The sequence below is a fragment of the Synchiropus splendidus genome, chromosome 2, assembly GCF_027744825.2.
Source record: "Synchiropus splendidus isolate RoL2022-P1 chromosome 2, RoL_Sspl_1.0, whole genome shotgun sequence".
NCBI classification, from domain to species: Eukaryota; Metazoa; Chordata; class Actinopteri; order Syngnathiformes; family Callionymidae; genus Synchiropus; species Synchiropus splendidus.
Window position 1 is genome coordinate 20,700,101 of NC_071335.1, and position 22,126 is coordinate 20,722,226.

General features: G+C 42.3%; 1 protein-coding gene across 6 annotated transcripts in view; it reads right to left on the reverse strand.

The window, feature by feature from the left end:
- Window positions 1–22,126, reverse strand: part of doc2d (double C2-like domains, delta) — a 46,150-nt gene that overhangs the window by 4,383 nt on the left and 19,641 nt on the right. For all 6 annotated transcript variants that reach the window (XM_053856068.1, XM_053856065.1, XM_053856064.1 and 3 more), the window contains 5 exons: window positions 20,724–20,850; window positions 20,475–20,531; window positions 18,142–18,266; window positions 5,490–5,571; window positions 3,137–3,233 (listed from right to left, as the gene is read on the reverse strand). In XM_053856068.1, coding sequence (XP_053712043.1) covers window positions 3,137–3,233; window positions 5,490–5,571; window positions 18,142–18,266; window positions 20,475–20,531; window positions 20,724–20,850 — 488 coding nt within the window. The remainder of the gene's footprint in view (window positions 1–3,136; window positions 3,234–5,489; window positions 5,572–18,141; window positions 18,267–20,474; window positions 20,532–20,723; window positions 20,851–22,126) is intronic.

Consider the following 22,126-nt stretch of genomic DNA (forward strand, 5'->3'; position numbering starts at 1 on the left):
AGCTGTGACATGCGATGGGTTGAAGTGAAAAACCAACTGTAGCTCACTGAGGTAGAAGAGATGGAATCGGACAAGTGGTGATGGTTCACCAGGGGGCGCGTGCGCTTCTTCAAGGCCACGGCGGATCTCGATGCGTAGGACTCTCCAGGCAGTTTTTAAATATTCTGTTTCATGAGGGACTTGAAGGTTGACAGTTTTGCACCCTAAAATTTATACTGGAGTCCAGACGTCATGTGACTATCAATAGGCATGTGCTCAGCTAGGCCCCTAGTGGTGGTCAAGCGCCATGAGAAAAGTGCCCATTTTAGCTGGAGCCAATTTGTTTTTCTTCATTGTTAAATTCTTAAGAGAAAAAGTAAAAATAATTTCATGATGGCTGCCCTGTTTTCTGGCCACGAAAATGTCTGTGCAGTTGCCTGTCAATCTACAACACCTCTGTGGGACATGCTGTTAACATGTCATTTGAGATGGCAGAAATTTATAAAGTAAAGATCGTGGCAATTAAAATGCCACCGATGACAGACAGCCACAGCTGCAGTAAAATCAGCAACTTATGAGCAAAAAATACCACACACTTTCTTCCTTCCAAGGCTTCACAACTGATGAAACAAGCTGGAAGTGGGGCATGAGACTGGGGAGTCTTAACATTCGAAATCTTCGCCGCTAATAATGAGAATCATTTTCCAATTTTGTAATACAGTTCGGATAGACTGAATTTAAAAATAAACGAGGGCAAAACTTTTCTGCTCGACGACAATCTCAAACCGATGCTTTGTCTTCTGGGGTCCGCAGGGGTTTATAATGCTTCTTGTGAGGGATGTGGGAGACGGGTGGCTCTTTGTTGTCGCGCACCTGGAGGCGTCGGTTTACTTCAGATGATAAACCTGAGCAGGAGAATCGCCCCGACAGAGCTTTTTGAAGCAAGGATACTCAAAGTGTGCTCCACAACAACTTTGTTTCTAAAACCTCCGAAAAACAACGCAGTCACTTTTGCAGAACACGACGGTTTGAAATTCAGCAGAGAGAGACGAAACAGGGGAAGCAGGGGGAAGCTCTCCTGAAAACCCAGTTGAGTGTAAACCAGGAAAGCTGCACGATAAGATAAAACGATAAAACGACTTCCATGTTGTCCAATGAACATCGCCAACACCTTTTGTATACGAATCGAATATGTGGGCGTCACATGATTTATTTTAGCAACTCGAATGTGTTGTGTTTGATAGCCAAGTTTTCTTTCGTTTCTTCTTCACTGGCTCAGAATAGAATGTTATTTTAACAAAAACCAACTCTTTGAAATAGGTAAAAATATAATGTCTGTTATTATTATTATTATTAGTATTAATATCAAAAGCATCTATTGACAAGTCACATTTTGAAAATACTGCCTTCGACAGCACCAGCGCTTTTCAAAAGCACAACAAAAAATCATCTTTTTCGAGGACCTTTTAAGATGCAGTGGATTTAACGTGACGAGAAATGTGAATAATGAAAACAAAAGAAGGAGTAAAGAAAATGAATCCCGTATTTAAAAGCTAATCGAATAAAGTTGAAAATAACCTCTAAATGACCTCCTTTTATATTTGGCAATACTGGACCCACACATCTCAGTGGATGCGACGCTGCTTCCTTCACTGGCCATGTACTAGTGACAGCCATGTTGGCAGGGAGGCACACAAACACACAATGACTACACAGTTCTGGACAATTTAGAGTTGAAAAGTACCATCGGATTGGACACGGAAAAGTGTGAAGAGACATTAAAACATCCAAATTTCCACATTTTTTAAGAGGCTCAAACAACTCTGGTAAACTTGCCGTACTTGTACTTGCTGGCATTGCTGTGTAGGGCTTCATACAATTTGGTTTGAGTCACATTACACCCATATTACTCTCTAAATTCTTATTATCAGTATTTGTATTAATATCAAAAGCATCCATAGACAAGTCAAATTTTGAAAATTCTGCCTTCAGGGCAACTCTGCCACGCTTTTCAAAAGCACAACAAATCTGCCCATCTTTTTCGAGGACCTTTTAATATGCAGCAGATTTTAACTTGGCTAGAAATGTGAATAATGAAAAGAAAAGAAGGAGTAAAGAAAACGAAACCCCTATTTAAAAGCGAATCTAATAAAGGTGAAAATGACCTCTAAATGACCTCCTTTTATATTTGGCAATATTAATAATATATTCACATCTCAGTGGATGCGACGCTGCTTCCTTCACTGGCCATGTACTAGTGACAGCCATGTTGGCAGGGAGGCGCACAAACACACAATAACTACACAGTTCTGGACAATTTAGAGTTGAAAAGTACCATCCGATCAGACTGTGTGAAGAGTGTGAAGAGACATTAAAACGTCCAAAGGCAAAACATTTATCAAGAAGCTCAAACAGCTCTGGTAAACTTGTTGTACTTGATGGCATTGCTGTGTCATACGACTTGGTTTGAGTCACATTACACCCATATTACTGTCTAAATTATTATTATCATTATTAGTATTAATATCAAAAGCATCCATAGACAAGTCACATTTAGAAAATACTGCCTTGGACAGCGAGGCCCACTCCGCCGGGCTTTTCATTCACGCTTCTGGCCTTTTGGTTATTTCTCTGTGGCCCCGGTGTCATTTCCCCTCCCAACTCCAATAACCAAGATAGGAGGAGGCTGCAGAGCCGAGCCTGTGATGATAATGGTCTGTAATCTGACGCGGTCATTTAGAGCGATGGCATTTCCTGCCCGCAACAGAAATAACTCACCTGGCTCATCTCAACACTCCCTTCCCACCAGCAGACGGAGTCGGGCGCACGTCAAGACACGCGCGGCTTTGATCAAAAGGTCCCAGCCTGCTCATATCCGCCAAAGCCGTCTCTGCTGACTGGTTTCTCAAGTCGCTCTGCTTTGCCATCAACTACACGCCAGCTGGAGACAAATCTGTTCTGCCTGATGAAGCAGCTCTCCACTTCATGAGTGATGAGATTCCACATTAAAGATTGATATGTGAATATTCGCCCGCTTCCCTTTACAGTCCATTTCTGTTCTCATTATCTTGACTCTTTTTTTCACCTCCTTCCTGCTTCTGCTTCAGTCTGTTTTTTGACTTTACTCTCCTCACAGCTGCGTTTGTTGTCAGCGTACCTATGAAGTCGTTGCTCATTCCCAAGTCGTAGTCCCACACCGAGATCTCCAGGGTTTTCTTGGCGAGCTGGTCCAGGGTCACCTCGTAGGAGAACTCCTGCGCAGGTGCAGGGCACCGAAATAGAGAGTGAATTATTAACACTGTCATTTAGGCTGTTACAGTGTTGCAGCCACTTGAACGTGAATAACCTGTGATCCACAGTCAGCATCATCTCTCTGCGCTCAGTTCTGAGGAGACATTCAGTGGTCATTATGTGTTAATAATGGTGATGTCAATTGCCTTCATGACTCTTTTTTCACTCTTTTTATGACGCATGACTCAAACTCTCTCCTTACACAGCACACTTTGTTGAATGAGAAAAATCCTGAGACACACCACCAAAGGAACCTGGGGCAAAGCACAACTGTGCTTAGTCCAAAGTCCTGTGGAAATTCCATTTTAATTTATGAAAAAAGAATGTAGCTACTGACACTCTGCTATTTTGTCGTATTTAAAATATTGTCTATCAGTTTGACAATAGCACAATAAATCACAATGGTAGTGATATTCTGGTTTTTATATCACCTTATTTAAACTAAAGCTCTTTTGATGTCTTGAAAATATTTGTATAAGAATTTCAATTTCATAAGAATTTCAAGTACATTCAAAGTAGTGGAAACCCTGGCCATTGTCTAGTGAAAAACATCCCTGAACCAAAGCAAACAGGCTGCTTTTGTTTGCTTTTGTTCAGGGATTCCTCCGTGTTTGTTGTTGTTGTCATCATCCTAGATGCGACGCATCTTAACTTGTTAAAGTCCCACCACTAATAATTATTTATTTTAAATAACAGTTTCAATTTTAACACAAGCTCACATGTGTTTTTAAGTCTAACTTGCAAGTTTCTGGTCAGCGTTGGTCAAAAAGGAAAAACAAAATCGGACAATTTTTAGACAAATCTTTTACATTCTTTGCCTCAGCTTACTTCCTCACCACAACTATTCATCCTCTCTTCACATTTTTGGGTAAATTTGTTTGGTTCTGGATTTAGTTTTTCGCCAACAAAGCCACAAGCTTTGATGGTTTAAAAGCCCTGTTAGCTCTACTGAATACTAGTTGAGCCATTTGATGGAAGTGGAAGCTGACTATGCATAACTTTAAATAAATAAATGAAGAGTCAAGAGATGGTTTGGAGAACACATATTGAATATTAATAAAATAATCGCCTGCCTTTTAATAATGCGCACTTATGAAGCTGCTTACGGTGACCTTTTGGTGACCTTTCCTGTGTAAGACGTGCGTAGACTAGACAAGACATGAATAAGTACTGCATGATGTTAGCTAGCCACATGCTAAAATTCTGCACTTACGCACACAAATGTTGAAGGTACTGTTTCTCCCCTAATATAAAACGTGACCCAAATTTTGAAGAGACATTGAATTGGCTAACAGCCCTGGTCTTGGAGAACTGCAGAACTTGGAGAAGCGGATGTTGCCTCTCCCGAACATCTGTCATGCCGTATGGGATCTTGTGTTGTTGGGCAATTTAAAGCCCTTAAGAGCAGGTATTCCGCACCCAATTCTCTCTCACCAGATCCTCCTTGAGACCCACAGCTTATAGCTCCTCTGAGCCACAATCAGAACAACATTGCATGAAGAGAAAATCCTGTTCTCTGTGAAATCAGGGGCTCTCCATACAACCATTGCCCCAATACGACAAGCCAGGACCCAAAGGAAAACAGAAAAAAAAAAACAAAAAAAAACAACAACATAATAAAAGCTGCCCAGGGCCTTGTAAGCTACATCTGGATCCTGAGGATCAGTGGTCTGAACCAGTGGTTCTTAACCATAATACCAGAAAAACTGCTCATGTAAGCACCTGTTCAAGCAGTTTTGAAAATGAATAAGAACATTTTATGACAATATTTTCATTTAGACTTTCACTTATATCTTCTTTGGAGTTTAAATAAAATATCATTTTATTTTATGGTTTTATTATATTTATATTATTCACAATTTAATTCAGTTTTTCCAATTTTCTCAACAGTTTGCATCAAGTGTGTTTCTTCTTTTCTTTTTTTCTTTGGTAAATTTGATGAACTTGACTTGCATCTGCTTCTGCTGCTTGACTTTTCGATGACAAATATCTATATATAACTGAACACATGGTTTCATGTCATTTCACAAGGTTTTGGTTTGTTTACGTGTAAGTACATTAAATATGGTTACTGATCACAAATGAAATCACGAGTAATGAATCAGCTCTACTTTACTTGAATGGGTCCTGGTCCCATTTGGTCTGGGAAAGGTGGGCCCCAATATCCAAAAGGTCAATAACCCCTGGTCTAAACATTTCCTGTTGTTCGAGTGGATTACCTCATTGAATTCAGGGTTGAGAGTCTTCTTCTTCACCGACGTCTTGTATTTTGACTTTTTCCCCATGTCTGGTTGCAAGATGCTGAGGAGACAAGGAAGGAGAGAAACATGGTGAATTTTTCAACGTCTCCGATGAAGAGAGAGGTCGTACATACGCTTGTGTCGGAACCAAACCAGCGGAAATAAGCGGAAGAAAAGAAAGAAAAGAAAAAGTCAAAGGAAATGTGATCCTTCAACTGAGGATTGGTGGTTTTGATGGATCGCTGCACTCCAGTGTTCACTTGATCCAACAAGCCAGAGCCAAGTTATATGAAGCCGACTGAATATAGTCAGCCACAGTGAATGTAGTTTGTAAGTGTGACTTGTTTCCACCACTGTGATATGGGGTGCTATTTTTTTCTGCTGCACATACGATTGGACTCCATGAGAGTGTCACAGCCGAGGGCGAGATTCTATACGCTAAACTAACAGTTTGCTCAAGTAACAGAGTCTTGCCCCAAGTCAAGTTACGCATGAGAGAAGATTGTAAAGATTTTCTAAATTGATAGTACGGAATATTGCCGGAAATGCTGTTGAAGAAGAATGTGTGTTTCAAGGGAAATTGCACAGAGGAAAGCCATAAAAAAAGGAAATTTGGGTGACCCAACAAAGCCCCTTTGTCAGACTGGAGCCCCCCCCACTTCACAAAATACGCTACCTTGGTGAACCGGCTGCCGAAAACACTCCATACCAGCCCTTCTGAACTTCTGCAACGGAATTTGGGACAATACAAAGCATATTTCATGGGAGTGGGCCAGTGCCTGCAGTTATGAAAAGAACATGTTGTTCTATATAGAGAGGAAAGAGCTGAGATGAAAGGAAAGCTCTCAATCTACCATTCAGGATCCGAGCTTATCCTCATCCATGGTCTATAGCTGGAGACCTATTGATCACCGTCTCATACCTGTGACTCAAAGGATTTCTGTGCAGGGAGTCAGGACTCTCCCTCGCAAAGTCACACGACTCAAAGTAGAACCTCTGAGACCACAGGAGCTAGACCTCTCTGGCTCCTGCTAGTGCGTCAGAAAAAGCCCACGGCAGACGCAGAACTAACCGGGGGGATGACATCTCACAGTTGGCCTGAGAACACCTCTGTGTTCCCGCAGGAAAGCTGCAGGAGGCTTCACGCAAGTCTGAGCCGCTTTGCTGAGGCTGCTCCAACAGATAAGTGGAACACAATGGATGGATGACGAAACTGTAACTGTGGTTTCCTGTGCTCAGCTGGTGCCCAGCGTGAGCTTCTCTGCTGTGGACAATCGGCCACTCCGTCGCGCTTCTTCCAGACTAAACGGAAAAGACATGGCTGTAGCTCACTCTATTAAAAACATGCCGGTCCGTCTTCCCTCAGTTACCGGTCTGCAGTTTCATTTTTATTCTGGTTACAACGCATTTTTATGAAATGACTAATACATTTTTGTGGGCTGGAAGTTGTTTTCACTCTCTAAAGAATGATCACAAAGCACTTGTATGTATATAGTACAATAACGTGTATATATATATATTACAACAACATTGACAAAAACTGGATGAATATGGGCTACAGTCAATGAATAAAAACACGACTCAAAGGTTTTGCAAGAAATAAAAAACAAGAAGACGAAAGGTTACTGCGAACGCTGGCGACAGTAGGTCTGTTCATTTCAGGCTTTCCGTATTAAAACGTAGAGGAAATGTTGAAACAAGGGGAAAACACTTAATGCATCAAGGAGCTGACAAGAGCTGAACATGATCATCATGATTTCAGCTGGTATTTAACGGAAAAATCTGAAAGGAACATCACTAAGTGGCGCATTCAGACGGACAAATGAAGAGACGGACCGGGTGAGGATGGCCTTAGACTGGAGCCAGATTTATTTCTCATGATGAAAAACCATTGTTATTATTATTCAATAAAGTTGTCTTCTAGAATGGCTGCTTTCAATTTCAGTTTTATTTATTTATTTGAGGAGGGTTCAAAAAATCCTATTTTTATTTTAATTTTGTATTTTCTTTAAACCTGTTGATGCACAACTACAAAAGCATATCTGTAAAGTTTGTCATTTAGCACCATGTTTAAAATGTTATTTTGTTGGTGCTTCTAATAAATACAAAACATGAAGTGTATTATTTATAAATGCGTATTGAGTCAACAATCCAAACACAGACAGCAAAGTTGCATTTATACAAGATGCTTATTATTCCAGAGTTTTAGTCAGTATTTTAGCCGTGGAGCACCAGTCCACTGGGATAAATAAACAATAAGCATCTCAGGAAGGACAAAAATGACTAAAATGTTTTTACTAAAACTTGACTGACATATGTCAAGCTTTCGTTTGAGCAAAACTAGACTAAATTGTTGTGAGTTTTAGTCGACTGAAACATGACTAACAAAAATGATATGTGAATGACTAAATGTGACGAAGACTAAGAATTAACTTTGGCACAAGACGAGGACTAAATTGAAAATATGTGCGACAAAATGAACACTATACTGTAACAACACAATTTACAACACAAATCAATGTCCGCAGTGGCAGGATCAGAACTAGCACCATGTATAGAGCTGTAGAAACACTTTGGTACGGCTACGTTTCACTTTTAAAACAGCAGTCAAGTATAACAGCCTTAAGGGCAATTCAACTTTTACTGGCGAATAATTCATTTATTTATTTTTGCTTGTTTCATTTTACACTTCTTCCACCGCCCCTTTATTTCATCCAAACGTTCCACGGATTGCCATGTCCAGGTCACCATCTTGGATCGAGGCTCTTCCTTGTGACCGGCGGAATAAATGTAGCATTAAGCAGGAACAACAATCTGCCTCCGGACTTTCACAGCTAACATGTAGATCCTGATATATGGAATTATTAACACCGCAGTGAATTTCAAAGGTGATGAAAATGTTCCCTATTCTGCGGAGAACAACGTGGGACAATGGTGGCTCCCGCGCTGTAAAGAGGAAGGACCATAATTAAAAGTGGAAGGCAATTACAGCGTGGAGCCTGCTGATGGCTTTTAGAGCACAAAACAGGATGAGTGTATTAAAAAAAAATAAAGAAATGAGGAGATAATGACCCACCGGGAGAGAGTTTGCTGAAGAGGCAGAGTGCGCCTGCAGCTTAAAGATGTTGCCGATCTAAAGAGTCAAGTGAGGGGCCGCCAGTATTCCCTGGATGCTTATGTGTAGAAGGTTTGCCAAGTGGAGACGTTGCTCTGAATTTAGAATTTAGGCTTGTTATCGGTCGACATCGGCCAAATTTATTGAAACATGTTAGGATTATTATGATTATATAAAAAAAGAGTGTAAAATCTACCATATAGCAGAGAAACACTGAATACAAGGCCTAAGTAAAATGACAAATATATATATGTATATATATATATATTTGGAGGAAAATAATAAGGAAAAAATGATTAAAATAAAATGATGAGTTTTGTTTTCACACAGGAGACGCAGCGATGATGTTTTCACTTTTTAGACTCATTAAATTTGGGTGCAGAAATCTAATTACCGAGCGGCTGGAGTGGAGGGAATTCTGAATGCGTTAAAAAAAAGTTGCTTCCTGGGTTTTTATGAATTATTCAGCGCACTCTCGCTCCTAAGGCGTCAAATATCGACACTTGTCAAGTGCACTTTTGTGTCCCAGAGTGACGCAGAAAGCAGACCTCTGCGTGACGTGTTGATGCTTCAGGCTTTCCACTGAGTCGTGTATTCCTCTGTGTCACGTAATGAAAAGAAAGTCGGGGTAAGGGGAAGGAAAACACTTGATTCTCCAGTCCAGACTCCTTCAGTTCAGGGCTTTTGCAGCTGGTCAGGCCCGAGTTCAGCGACATTATGGGGCCAAAGAATGAGGTCAGCTGACCCCTTGAATGACTTAGTTATTCCATCACTGGATTTTTTTTTTCTTCCGTGATGACACAGGTGTAGCTCCGGATGGCGGTGCCAGGATTTATCGGACTCAAATTGGGAAGAGGGGGACCATGAGGCATCATCTTCACAGCCCTGACTTTATTACACTGAGACTCTTTAGAGTGCCCAGGAGAAGTCTTTGTAGACACTATAACCCAGACCTGGGCAAAGTGCGGCCCGGGGGCCAAATGTGGCCCATTGCCTGTGTGTTTGCGGCCCTCATGAGGTCAGACTAAAACTATTCAACTGATAAATTGTCGTTTTTCTGACTAATTTTTTTGTCTTGTTTCTTTCTTAGCATTACTATTTCAACTGTTCAGGACTACAATTTCTTTTCGTCCGCCATTTTAGTTCCTCAAAATACATACAAAATAGAAAATATATTTTGAAATTAATTTCCTTTTAATATATCATAGATATTTGTGCTATAGTTTTATTATTATTTATATTCAAATTAAATCGCATATTACATGCAATATTTTTATAGGTTTCATGCCATATTTGCACTTCTTAATATCCCAGCTTCCATTGAATCTTTAATGGTTCATTTCGTCCTTGCTACTTCAGATTTTTTTTCCGTGACGTTTCTCAGTCATTGTCGCCTTTCTCTTGACATAGCGGCCCCTCACAACAGTCACAGTCTATAATGTGGCCCTTTAGGAAATTCAACAGCCCACCTCTGCTATAAACTAAACTTCAATCTGACCTTTGGGTCAGATGGTAGATGGGTAGTTGAGGTATCACGAAACAATATTGCACGGTTGCTGAGGGGTTTCAGAGGCCATTAGATGGCGCTTTTGGTTTAGAAATTATGTGAGGTTTCATCGAATTTGTTGTTCAAGTCCAACATTTTGCAGCAGACAGTGCCATCTGGTGGCCTCTGAAAATCAGGACACTGTTTCGTGAAACCTCATAGACCCTTCACTGATCTCTGCTTCTTCCAAATAAGAACGGAAATATCTGTAACTGCAACAAAACTGTGTGGATGATCTGAAGTGAATATTAAATTTAGTTCCACACAAGAGCAAAGACATTAGCCGTGTAGTGATGGTGAACAAAGAAGCATTTGCAAAAACTGGACCGAGATAGTTGCGATCCAAAAGGCGTTTGTTGCAACATAGGATGACAGGAACTCTGCAGTGGAGCAGAACGTGATGGCCGTCAGCCTTTAGAGGAGGAGGAGTACGTCAAAGCTCCTGCAAAGAGGTAACAGAAGGTTTGCCAGAGGGCAGTGGGAGTCATCATCAGCATATATTCAGAGTCAAGATGTTCAGGCGGTGAGATATCTCACCCTTCCAGCGCCCACTTCTCTATGCCCCCGATCGGTGACGAATCTGAGCTTGACAGTTCATGCAGGAGATGGGCTTGAGGCTGCGGTGGCCGAATCAGAGGGAATGAAGGGCGAAGAATTTGTGATGGGGAAGGAACATGGGGAGAAACTGACAGATGTGAAAGGTAAAAATGTCCATCGTGTCTTCGTTTTTTCTTTTTTTTTTTCAGGGAGAATCTGACATTTTGATGTGAAAGACACACTTATTACGATCAAACCAGTCCTTCCCCCATGGAGATGTGTTGACAACCACAGATGCAAATATGTCACAACTTATTTTGTCCCTGGGACAAGAAACCCCAGAGAACAGAAAACTGTTTCCACTCAGCACAAGTCGCCTGAATGAACACGCTGACACAGACAATTATAAATGGCTTCAAGGGTCCGGGCTGTAATGACACACTAAGGGGAGAATTTGCCAAGGTCCCCTCTAGTATGCTGTAATTGGCATAGGCAGTACAGATTTTGGGGTGAGGAATCGTGAAGATTGTCTGAGGTGAAGTTAGGATCAAAGCCTTCGATCACGCAGGAAGGAAAACATTTTGCAACAATCCAAATGTGAGAACTGTGGCCACAGTGGATCCTCTTCCTCCATCTCACCCTGTCCTCTGCGACCTCAACATCTTCATCTACCAATGTACTGGCTCTCTCTCCTCTGTACATGTCCAAACCATCTCCATCCAGCCTCTCTGACTTGGTCTCCTAAACACCTGAGCACATGTGCTCTCCCTCTGATCCTATCCATCCTGCTCCCTCCCAGAGAGAAGCTCAGCATCTTCATCTCTGCTACCTCCAGCTCTGCCTCCTGTCTTTTAGATTTTCTCCTTCTAAGCTCACACATCATCAGATCTGTTGCTGCTACATTGTGAGAGAGCTGACTGGTTGCACTGAGGAACGTGGGAGCACTGAAAAACACCTCAATATAGTTCGGTCAGCAGAAGTGCCACTCCACTAGTGATGGGTAGATGAGGTATCATGAAACAGTGTTGCAGGGTTGACGAAACAGTGTCCTCATTTTCAGAGGCCACTAGATGGCGCTCTGGATTTAGAAATGATGTGAGGTTTCATTGAATGAGTTGTTCAAGTCCAAACATTTTACAGCAGACACCACCATCTGGAGGCCTCTGAAAATCAGGACACTGTTTCATGAAACCTCATCTACACATCACGACACGCCACTATTGCAAATTCACTGTGCAATGTTGTGCATAGTCTGCAGAAGTCCTTTTTGTATTGGAGAGTGAATGGACCTTAAAGAAAACCTTTCTCCAGCATTTCCAGGTGAACGAATGGTGGATTCGATTCTACTCGACAGCAGTCACGGTGGGGAAAAAGGATTTTTCTGCAAACGCCTGCAGTTCATTCAATGCAAACCTTCCACGGACAAAGTCTGAAGAGTGAAGAAATTTAAGGCATCAATTTATCATCCTTTCTCTGTAGATTACAACGCTTGAGCCGAGATAAAAGGCCTTGGAGGATTTTAGAATATGACGCACTCAGACGGCACTTTATTTAGATCGTGGATGAGATGAAGTACTTTTAAATGTCCCTTCATCTTTCATTCATTCAGACTCCTGCTCAGGAAAGAACATTTGAACGAAAGGTTATTACCATTACAATGACAGATTAAACTGTTTTTGAGTGACAGGGTGTATTTTAGGAATCCGCGGTGACAATTTTTGGGGAAGAGTTATGACTTTTAGCCTTCCAAAACAAATCTCCCGCCCCCATGATGACTTACGGCACTGATGTATTAACGTTTATTACAGCAGAATTAGCATGTATTTATCAGATATGTGAGTGTTGGTCTCACATAGGCAAAGACTGGGTGAAAAACATCCTGTTACATAAACTATCCGGCACAAGTGGGGTCAGTGCCCAATTGTTGTTGGTGTGTTTATTTAAATTCATGATATTCATTGTTAAATCAGGGGCTGTTTTCTCCGCCAAATTACCCTCACAAAGCGAGAAACAAAGCCTTAAACAAGCGTAATGTCTTTCCCCAGAGCCCAACTAGATCAAGAGAACAAGGCCTTTCGATGTTCATCCAAGTTCTTCTGCTTCATCGCGAAGTAAATATGCTCAGTACGACTGGGGCGACTCTCCCTGATCTTATCGACAGGAACACCAGGGTTTGCTTTCTGCACCAGTTCCATCTTTCCAAACCAAAGCTATTTAAAGGAACAAGAAAAAAAAGTGTGTAATGAAACAAAATGCAAATTAAATTCCACATTTTAAAAAGCAATTTCCTCCAGATTTGCATGTGGATTCCCCTCCTGCTATTTTCCTATTAGGGCTTCCATTTGGGCTGCCGTTTACCTTCCCACTGAGATGTCGTCGCAGCTCGTGCACATTTAAACCAATCCCACAAAGACAATTAGAAAAGCGACGTGTGTTGAGGCTTTCGCTCTGAGAAGCTTCACCGCTCTGTTTATATAAAGCCTGTTTCTTCATCGCGCCTGCACATTGTGAAATTACCGGTTAATTTGGAAATAACTACCTTCACACTTCAACGCAGTCGTTTGCCCACTTTTTCTTCTGCTTATTAACACAGAGAGAAAATGTCCACAATTCTCCGGCATTTCATTTACCCATTAGTGCACATTTAATTAAGTGTAACCACAAATGCTCACAGGGGGAATTGAAAAGTCGACTGGCTGCGACTGCTGACTTCTCCGGAGCAGCGGATTTGAAATGCTGATGCAACCAAACAGCCCTGTGAATGAGGAATCCATTCAGAGAGAAATAAATAAATAAAAGGAGTCTGTTTGATGTTTGACATCTGTTTCGAGTTTTCACCTAAGGACGTCTTTTACAAAACAACCCACTCTCACTCTGAAGGTGTCACGTAGTGACTAGTAGTGATGGGTAGGTGAGGTGTCATGAAACAGTGTTGCAGGGTTGATGAAACAGTGTCCTGATTTTCAGAGGCCACTAGATGGCGCTTTTGGCTTAGAAATGATGTGAGGTTTCATTGAATTAGTTGTTCAAGTCCAAATATTTTACAGCAGACAGCACCATCTGGTGGCCTCTGGAAATCAGGACACTGTTTCATGAAACCTCACCGACCCATCACTAGTGACTAGTGAGTTTTGTGTCTCATGCAGGCGCTGAAGTCGGCCTTTGACACATGGATTCTTCAGTAGAGTAAAAAACGTTCCTCTAAGCTGAATAAAATTGCATATTCTAGAGATTGTGTGTGTCCATGTATGACAAGAATGATTAATGTCGAGTAAAAGAAACATAGATTCTCGCGTTGTGAGCCGAGACTCACTTAGCAACCATGCTAATAGTTGCTAACATGGTGCTAATGCCTCCTAAAACCAACAAATCAGGTCGAGCAGTCTGTCAAGCTGCGAGCTACATGCTAGCTTAGTCCTGCTACTAACCACATTATCCAGGTCCGACTAGGAGAAATAAAGATTTCTCTCCAGTTGTCGGACGTATGAGTCTCTCCTCTGAACTGACGGGGCCGTAGAAGTCACGAGATTGAAACACAGGGTTGTTTGAGGTGCTTTAACCGTAAACCAGAGCGGCATGTCATGGCTAACGCTTCGCGTCGTGGATAGCTTCTTCATGAAAACAGGACGCACTTGAGAAGAGTTGTCATTTGACGCCATGGGAGTGAGAATGAGTTGTAGAAAACAATGTCATAGTCCCGTCTCTCCATTTCGTATCAGTCCTTGGTTCAACATAAGTCAGTGTTTACTAATGTCTTAGTCAGTTTGTGGTCAAGTGTGGCCCGTGATATAAGCATTTGTCGCTCTACTTCCAAGTGGTCCTTAGTTTCCAGCGACAAAATCAGCTGTCACGTCGCATGAAAAAAGCCAGTCTGCTGAAGGTGCGTATCGAGCGACTGGAAAGCCAATATGGTGGATCGGAGAAGCAGAATTAGGGCCCTGTATTTACTGTGGATGGCCAAAAGATGCGACAGCTGTCGCAAGACACACACTCAAGCTGCAACCCTGTCGCCCCAAATGTGACACGTCCCCCTGCTTCCACACGTTGGCGTGACAGTTGGACGCGCGGGATCACGTTTCTATATTGACTTTGCACGTAAATCTGTTGATTTTCACGCATGGATCGCGTTGAACGTACTTTAAGAGCTCAACCTCTGCCATGGTCCACACCAATGTCTATGATAATGATGTAAGTCACACCTTCATCTACAGGCTTGGCATGTGTCCCGCTTTGTTTTCATGTGGATGCAGACTTTTCCTCGCTGCACACAGCCGCTGCTCAGTCAAAAACCAAATATTTTTGCCAAATTAGGTTAGAAATTCCAGGAGCCACATCTAACAGGAAGCCAGTCGTAGAGGCTCATGCAGCACTTTTTACTTTATTTCCTCCTGGTGACACGACATGAAGGGAGCATATGACACCCGCCTGACTACTGGATATTCAAACTGACAAGACTCTGACAGGCAGACAAACAGCATTATTTGAGCTGGGAGGGGGGAAAAATAACTTTGCTGTGACACTGCAGAACAACAAGCGAAAGAAAAGGGGGTGGGGGAGTGGTGTGGGGGGGGTAGGCATATGCTTGGTCAGCAGGAAATATCTTACATGTTTTGCTGGCTCTCATTACCATTGCCTCATGTCTTTTTCTGACAGAATATGTCAGCGATTGATATTATAGAGTAATGCGAAAAGAGCAACCAGGGAGTTTGTTTTCCCTGTGAGGGAACCAATTTAAATTATTCTGTGAAAGTTTGCTGTTTTAATCAAAAATTGGAGGCAAGCGTGACGTGACGGAGGCAAGAGTTCAGCCAGTATTTGAAACTCTCAGAACTTGCCCTTTGGCTTTATTTTCCCAGATGTAAAGTCTCAAATGCAGGAAACAAATCCTCCATGGGCTTAAGAATCTCTTTAAATGGCACATGAAGGGAAGAAACTGACTGTTTACAACAGGCTGATAGGATGGAACAATTATTTGTTGAAAACTAGGAATTCTCTGAGACAAACACGGGTTCCCTTGGACAGGTTAGAGTACGTCTAATCGATAACATGAGGAGCTGAAATAGAGCTATTATCGTGGTAAGATGCCAGAAAAGACGGTTGGTCTGTCTCTTGAGGACCTTTGTTAGAGAGCCAGATTCACAGGTGCAAGCAGATCACGGCAGACTAAGTAGAAACCAATCACTTAGCCTTTTTCTCCACACTCGCCTTTTCTTTGTCGAGGAGTTTCAGCGTCTCTGTGATGGTAAATGTCATCCTGTGGCCATGAATGGAACACATCAATACACAACACTGCACGCAAGGCTGGACGCTGAATGATGAGACATGTGGTAGTAATGGGTAGATGAGGTTTCATAACACAGTATTGAAGGGTCTGTGAGGTTTCATGAAACAGTGTCCTGATTCACAGAGGCCACCAGACGGCGCTGCCTGCTGTAAAATGTTTGGACTTGAACAACTAATTCAATGAAACCTCGCATCATTTCTTAACCAAGAGCGCCATCTAGTAGCATCTGAATATTAAGACACTGTTTCACCGACCTTGCAATATTGTTACATGATACCTCATCTACCCAACACAAATATTTACCTATGTTAACTAAAAAATTGTTGTAAAAATTCTTGTAACATAATTTCTACAGGTTCTGAATGAAAAATACAGATTGGTCTGAAAACCAGAACATAAATTTGATTTCAATATTTGGCCCCTGCTATGCAAGCACCACCTGTTCACATCATTTGCATAAATATTTGCCTTTTTTGTTGGTTTTGTTAGCTCCACTGTCAAAATATTTCATGCAACATGAAGTTGAGCGAACAATACTTGAACCTGTTTTCTTGTTTAGCTGCTTCAAAGCTATTCTCATTTCCAAATCTCCATCTGTTGCCTCCTACCGCTAGACTTGTGCTTGGAACTTTTCTGCGTAGGTGCCACCTTCAACTGCGATGTTTGTACAGAGAGATTTCACTCTCCATCTGTCCTCAGAACCATATAAAGCACTTCTCCACAGCAACTTTTTTCAGTTATTGTTACGGTTGTCATAATAGGACTCTGTTTGTTTGTTCACCTTTGCTTTTGTTCGTAAACACAATAACGCCAGAACGAATGGCATTCTCATGTTCGATTGTTAACTGATTTTGATGGTGTTTTGTAGGATTTGTTTGCAACATTTCACATTCATTTCTGACACTTACGGAAGGTCATGTGACTGGCTCCACGATAAACCATAGCCTCTTCAGAGGTACACACTTACCCAGTGCCTTTTTAATTTCTCTCAATTTTGTGAAACAATATCACAGTATTATATCGAACAACTGGCAGATGGTAAAGTAGGGCTGGTGTTTTCTTCCTCAAGTTAAAACCAAAGCCTTACAAACTTGTTTTTTCAGTTGAATAATAATAAGCGGGTTATAGAACAATGCATTTATTTCATGATGTTTCCAAGTGTTTGCCCCTCGAACTGGGAAATTAAGACCCCGAAAAAAACACAGCTCTGTCAAAGTGAAAACTATTTAAAATTCAGTGATGAATCGACTCCATTAAAGCCAGTTAACAGTCTAATTGGGCGTCTGTTTGACCTTCTGTTTCAGAAGTCGGTGCGGGTGAGGCGGCAACAAGGATTCTGTCCTGGCCTTCTCCTATAATGCTCTCATGGTTTCGTGACTAAGGAGACCTCAGTTGTCGTGTTGACTGCTTCGCCATGCTCATATAAAGCATCCTTTCTTCCTCCTGGAGGAAACAGCAAGCATTAACATCCTGTCATATTGATTCTAAATGCAAAACTGTGACGTCAAAGTCACTGGCGTATTCAATATTCTACACGTGGGCGTTATAACCCGCTTATGTCAGCAGGGCATTTGAATTCACCCACTCCATTTTGTCAGGTTCTTCAGGGAGCAGAACCCCTTGGAAACTGTTTTTCCAGGTGCTTGGGAAGAATAGAGAGAGTTTGGTTACGTGTTTGTAAGGATTCATTTGCTTTGTACAAGCGCATGCATGGTGGGGAAGCGGTCACCCACGGGCGGGTCCCATACTTCTCTAAATCCCTTGTTGATGCAGGAAAATCCAAGGTGAAGTTGATATCAGAAATCATGAGGACCACGACCTTTATAAGCCGAGAAAACACCGATATTGATGAAAATATCACGGCTAATTCATGACAAGTAGAGGGAGCAAAAAGGGATGAAGGAGGATTATATGTTAAGAAGAATCTGGATTAGAAGAGGTGGAGTGTGGAGCTCAGTCACACACCGGAGTTTATGGGCTCCTATTGGTTGTGTCTCAAGCACCTGATGGATGTTTTTTTTTTTCTCCCCCATCAATCCCCCTCAACGGCCCAACAACAAACCAACCAGTGACTCAGAAGCAGCCACTAGTGACCTGCGTGATTTACAAAATGCGACAAACTGCAAAGTTTGAGTGGAATTCCGCTCACATTTTGACGAAAGGGTCAGAGTAGCCGTTGGAGTCCATGGCGGCCAGATGGGCGCAGCGTATGATGCCGACCAGCAGGCAGCCCTTCTCAGTGTTGTAGCACAGAGACACCAGGATGCGACCGCGCTGGGGACACACACACACAACAACAGTGTCAGACACAACACCTGTTTCCAGAAAATAACCATAAATAATTGTCCAAATTCAGCCGAGCACCGCGCTTTTTTCTTCTTCTTTTTTCATGTAGACGAGTAAATAAATGATGGAAATCAACAAATGCTGTCATCAGCGGCAGCGCATCTTAATGGCGTCGGGTAATTGCTTTTATTATGGTTGTATTCATCCTGTTCTCATTTTGCGAAAGTGTTATTTGGTTCATGGGTTCTTTAATCAAAATGTGAAATGGACTTGATTTTAATATATATTCATGTTTAACTTTACAATAGGATATGTAACAGATGAATACGTTTTTAAATGTAATTTAACAACAACAATGTTACATTTATAAATAATTAAAGGTTTAGACTGATCATTGAACTTAGTTATCAAATGTTCACTGAAATGAGAGACTAAATAGGATTTATCTCCTGAAAAGCTCAGAATTTTTAAACGAATATTCTTATATTTTTTAAACAACTCAACAGAGCTTCACTTTGATTTGTAATGATGGGTTTCAAATACTGTATTGAACTTCATGTCTTTGGTTGTCAACATGCCAACACCAAGGGGGGCGTGGTCAGGGTCAGCTGTGAAAGCAAGGTGCGGCGTGCGACCATCATCTTCTGGCTTCTCCCTTCAGGGGTGGCCACAGTGGATCCTCTTCCTCCATCTCACCCTGTCCTCTGCTTCCTCTTCTCTCAAACCTGCAAACCTCATGTCCTCCTTCACCACCTCCATCAATCTCCTCTCTGGCCTTCCTCTCCACCTTCTGCCTGGCAGTTCCAACCTCAACATCTCCATCTACCAATGTACTGGCTCTCTCTCCTCTGTACATGTCCAAACCATCTCCATCTTGCCTCTCTGACTTGGTCTCCTAAACACCTGAGCACATGTGCTGTCCCTCTGATCCTATCATCATCCTGCTCACTCCCAGAGAGAAGCTCAGCATCTTCATCTCTGCTACCTCCAGCTCTGCCTCCTGTCTTTTCCTCAGTGCCACTGTTTCCAAACCATACAACATTGCTGGCATCACCACCCTTTTGGACACTTTCCCTTTCATCCTTGCCAACACCCTTTTGTCACACATCACACCTGACACTTTTCTCCAATGATTCCATCCTGCCTGCACTCGCTTCTTCACCTCTCCATGGTCCAGGGCAGTCGAGCCTAAGTACTTAAAATCCCCCACCTTCTTTATCTCTGCATCCTGTAAGTTCACCTCTCATTCACACATATGTTCTGCATTACTGCAGCTAAGCTTCATTCCTCTCTACACCTCTCTAGCTTATCTTCCACTTGCTCCCTGCTATCACCACAGATCACAACGTCATCTGCAAACATCATTGTCCAAGGGGCTTCTTGTCTAACCTCATCTGTCAACCTGTCCATCACCATCGCAAACAAGTAGGAGCTGAGGCTTGGTGTAGTCCCACCTCCACCTTGAAGTCCTCTGTTACACCTGCAGCACACCTCACCACTGTCTTACACCTGGTGTACATGCGACATCATCAGTTAGGTTAGTCCAATAGCGCCCCCTAGATTCCAATTTTTAAGTCTAAGAAAGAAGCATAAAACAACGCAGGTTTGATTATAACTATAGAGTTGTATTCCCGCACACATCTCCACAGCACGTCGACTTCCTCTTCCTTTCCCCTAGGTTTACACTTCAAATCATTCTGTGTAAATGTACATCCACTTTAAATCTCCTCCACATTCATTTCCTGACTCACCCGCGGCTACGATGCCATAATTCACGCGTGTATATGAACGACCTGCTCCACCTATTGAATGTCTTGAAAATAACAATGGTAATTTAAAAACTTATCTGGGCCCCACGTAATGAGACGGCTCTCCCTTGAAACTAAAACCAATTATCCCCAGTCTCCAAGTTCATGAAGCGAAATTAGATAAGCGGCCGAGGACAGGAAGGCGAAGGGCTGAAAGGACTCCAGTTATTTTACTTGTGTTTTTCTCGTTTCAAAACGCCGCCCCCGTTATAGTTTCCTCGCCGCCGCCTTTTATGCTGCGATTTGCCGACGCGTGTACTGATTACACTTTTCTGTTAAGCTGCGGAAGATAAATTGGAATCGGAGGGAGATCGGAAGGTGCGCTCGATGGTGAGAAGTCACAACAAAGTAAGGCGACGTGTGTTTGGGTGAAGAGCCAGAGTGTTACCTCCTCCTCTGCCACCACCGCGCCAGGCTCCACTGCTTGGCTGTTGCCTTCTTTGTTCTGGAACAAAGCGCAGGAAATCACACTTAAAATAAGCTCTAAACCAGTGAGTCCGCAGGTGAATATCTACGACACAATTCAGCTCGGACATGCGACACCATCTCTCAGGAGAACAAAGTAGGGCACGTCTTGATTTATATGTCCAGGAATCCCATCTGGTATGCAGCACCATCATACAGTATGTGTACGTACCTGAGCAATCCTCTCCAGACCCATGTTGTAGCGCTTGTTCTCGCCCTCTTTCAATTTCTTCAGGGCAACCCTCACTTCACCGATGAATTCATTACGCCCGAGTCTGTCCATGTCACACACGCACAGCCTGGAAAATAACAAGAGGCCCGCCAGGTCAATGCAACAGTATTGATCACCTCTGTCTACGTATTATTGAGAGGCAGACTGGGCCAGCGCCTGAATATTCAGCCGGCTTCTCTACGGACACTTTTGTTACACCCTCGCAGTTTCTGGAACCTGATACACGTATTCAGATGAAAGAGGGGAATTTCTATTTGGAACCAATCAATTGTTCTTCAAATCATCCGAAATGTCTCTGAAAAGGAGACAGAGGCAAATCAATGGTGCGAGACCAGGGACAGCCCTTTGGTATTGAAAAAAAAATGGTGTTAATATAAAATTTATATATATATATATATATATATATATATATATATATATATATATATATATATATAATAGCATCATGAATACTTTTGGATGAAAAAGAAGAAACCAGTGTCGGCCTAAAAAGGTAAATAAACCAGCTTATTTATAACTTTTGCTATATTAAATTAAGTTTGTGGCTCTTAAATCAAAGTTTGGTCATGAAATGCATACATGCACACACTGTGGCTGTGTTGACATGCACGGAATAGTTGGCCCAAGGCAATAGATTGATTCAGCACTGTCCTGCAGGTGAGGAAGTCGAGTCACTCCGGGAGAGGAATGTCACTTGATAGGTTGTGCTACTCATGCATTCAGCTGTGTGTTCTACACAGTCATTTCTAAGAACGACTGAACAGCCGATACCAACACTGTAGGCGTGAGGAGCCTTCAATACCGATCCGTTCTAATACCTTCACCAAACAATGGATCTGAACAACATGGCATCTCCCATGGCGTCTTATATTGACGTTGGGAAAGTGGACTTCTGTATCTTATACTGACAAAAAAGGCAGCCTTTTTTGAAGGTGTTGTGCTGCCAGTGCTTTACATCGGTCAAGGACACAAAAGGCAACATTCCCAATGTCAATATGTGACGCCGTGGGTGTGAGGATGGGTTGGGATGGGAACGTTCCAGGCTGATACTGATCCCTAGTTATTTCTGTGGAAAAATGAATAACTCGGGGACTTCACTTCTCTCATGTGTCTTGTAAGAACTGACCGCGGTATGTGAAGGTGACTGGCACGAATCTAAACACCTGCAGCGTTATTCAACACACATCCACAATGAGCCAGGGACCAGTGCAGTATAAAGCAAAACAACAAAAAATACTGTCTCAGTTCGATCTCGTAACCAACAGGCAGCTTGGTTTGACCAGGTGATTGGAATTTCTTGGCTACAGTCGCACTAAACTCTTTAGATGCATTTTAAAACCTAA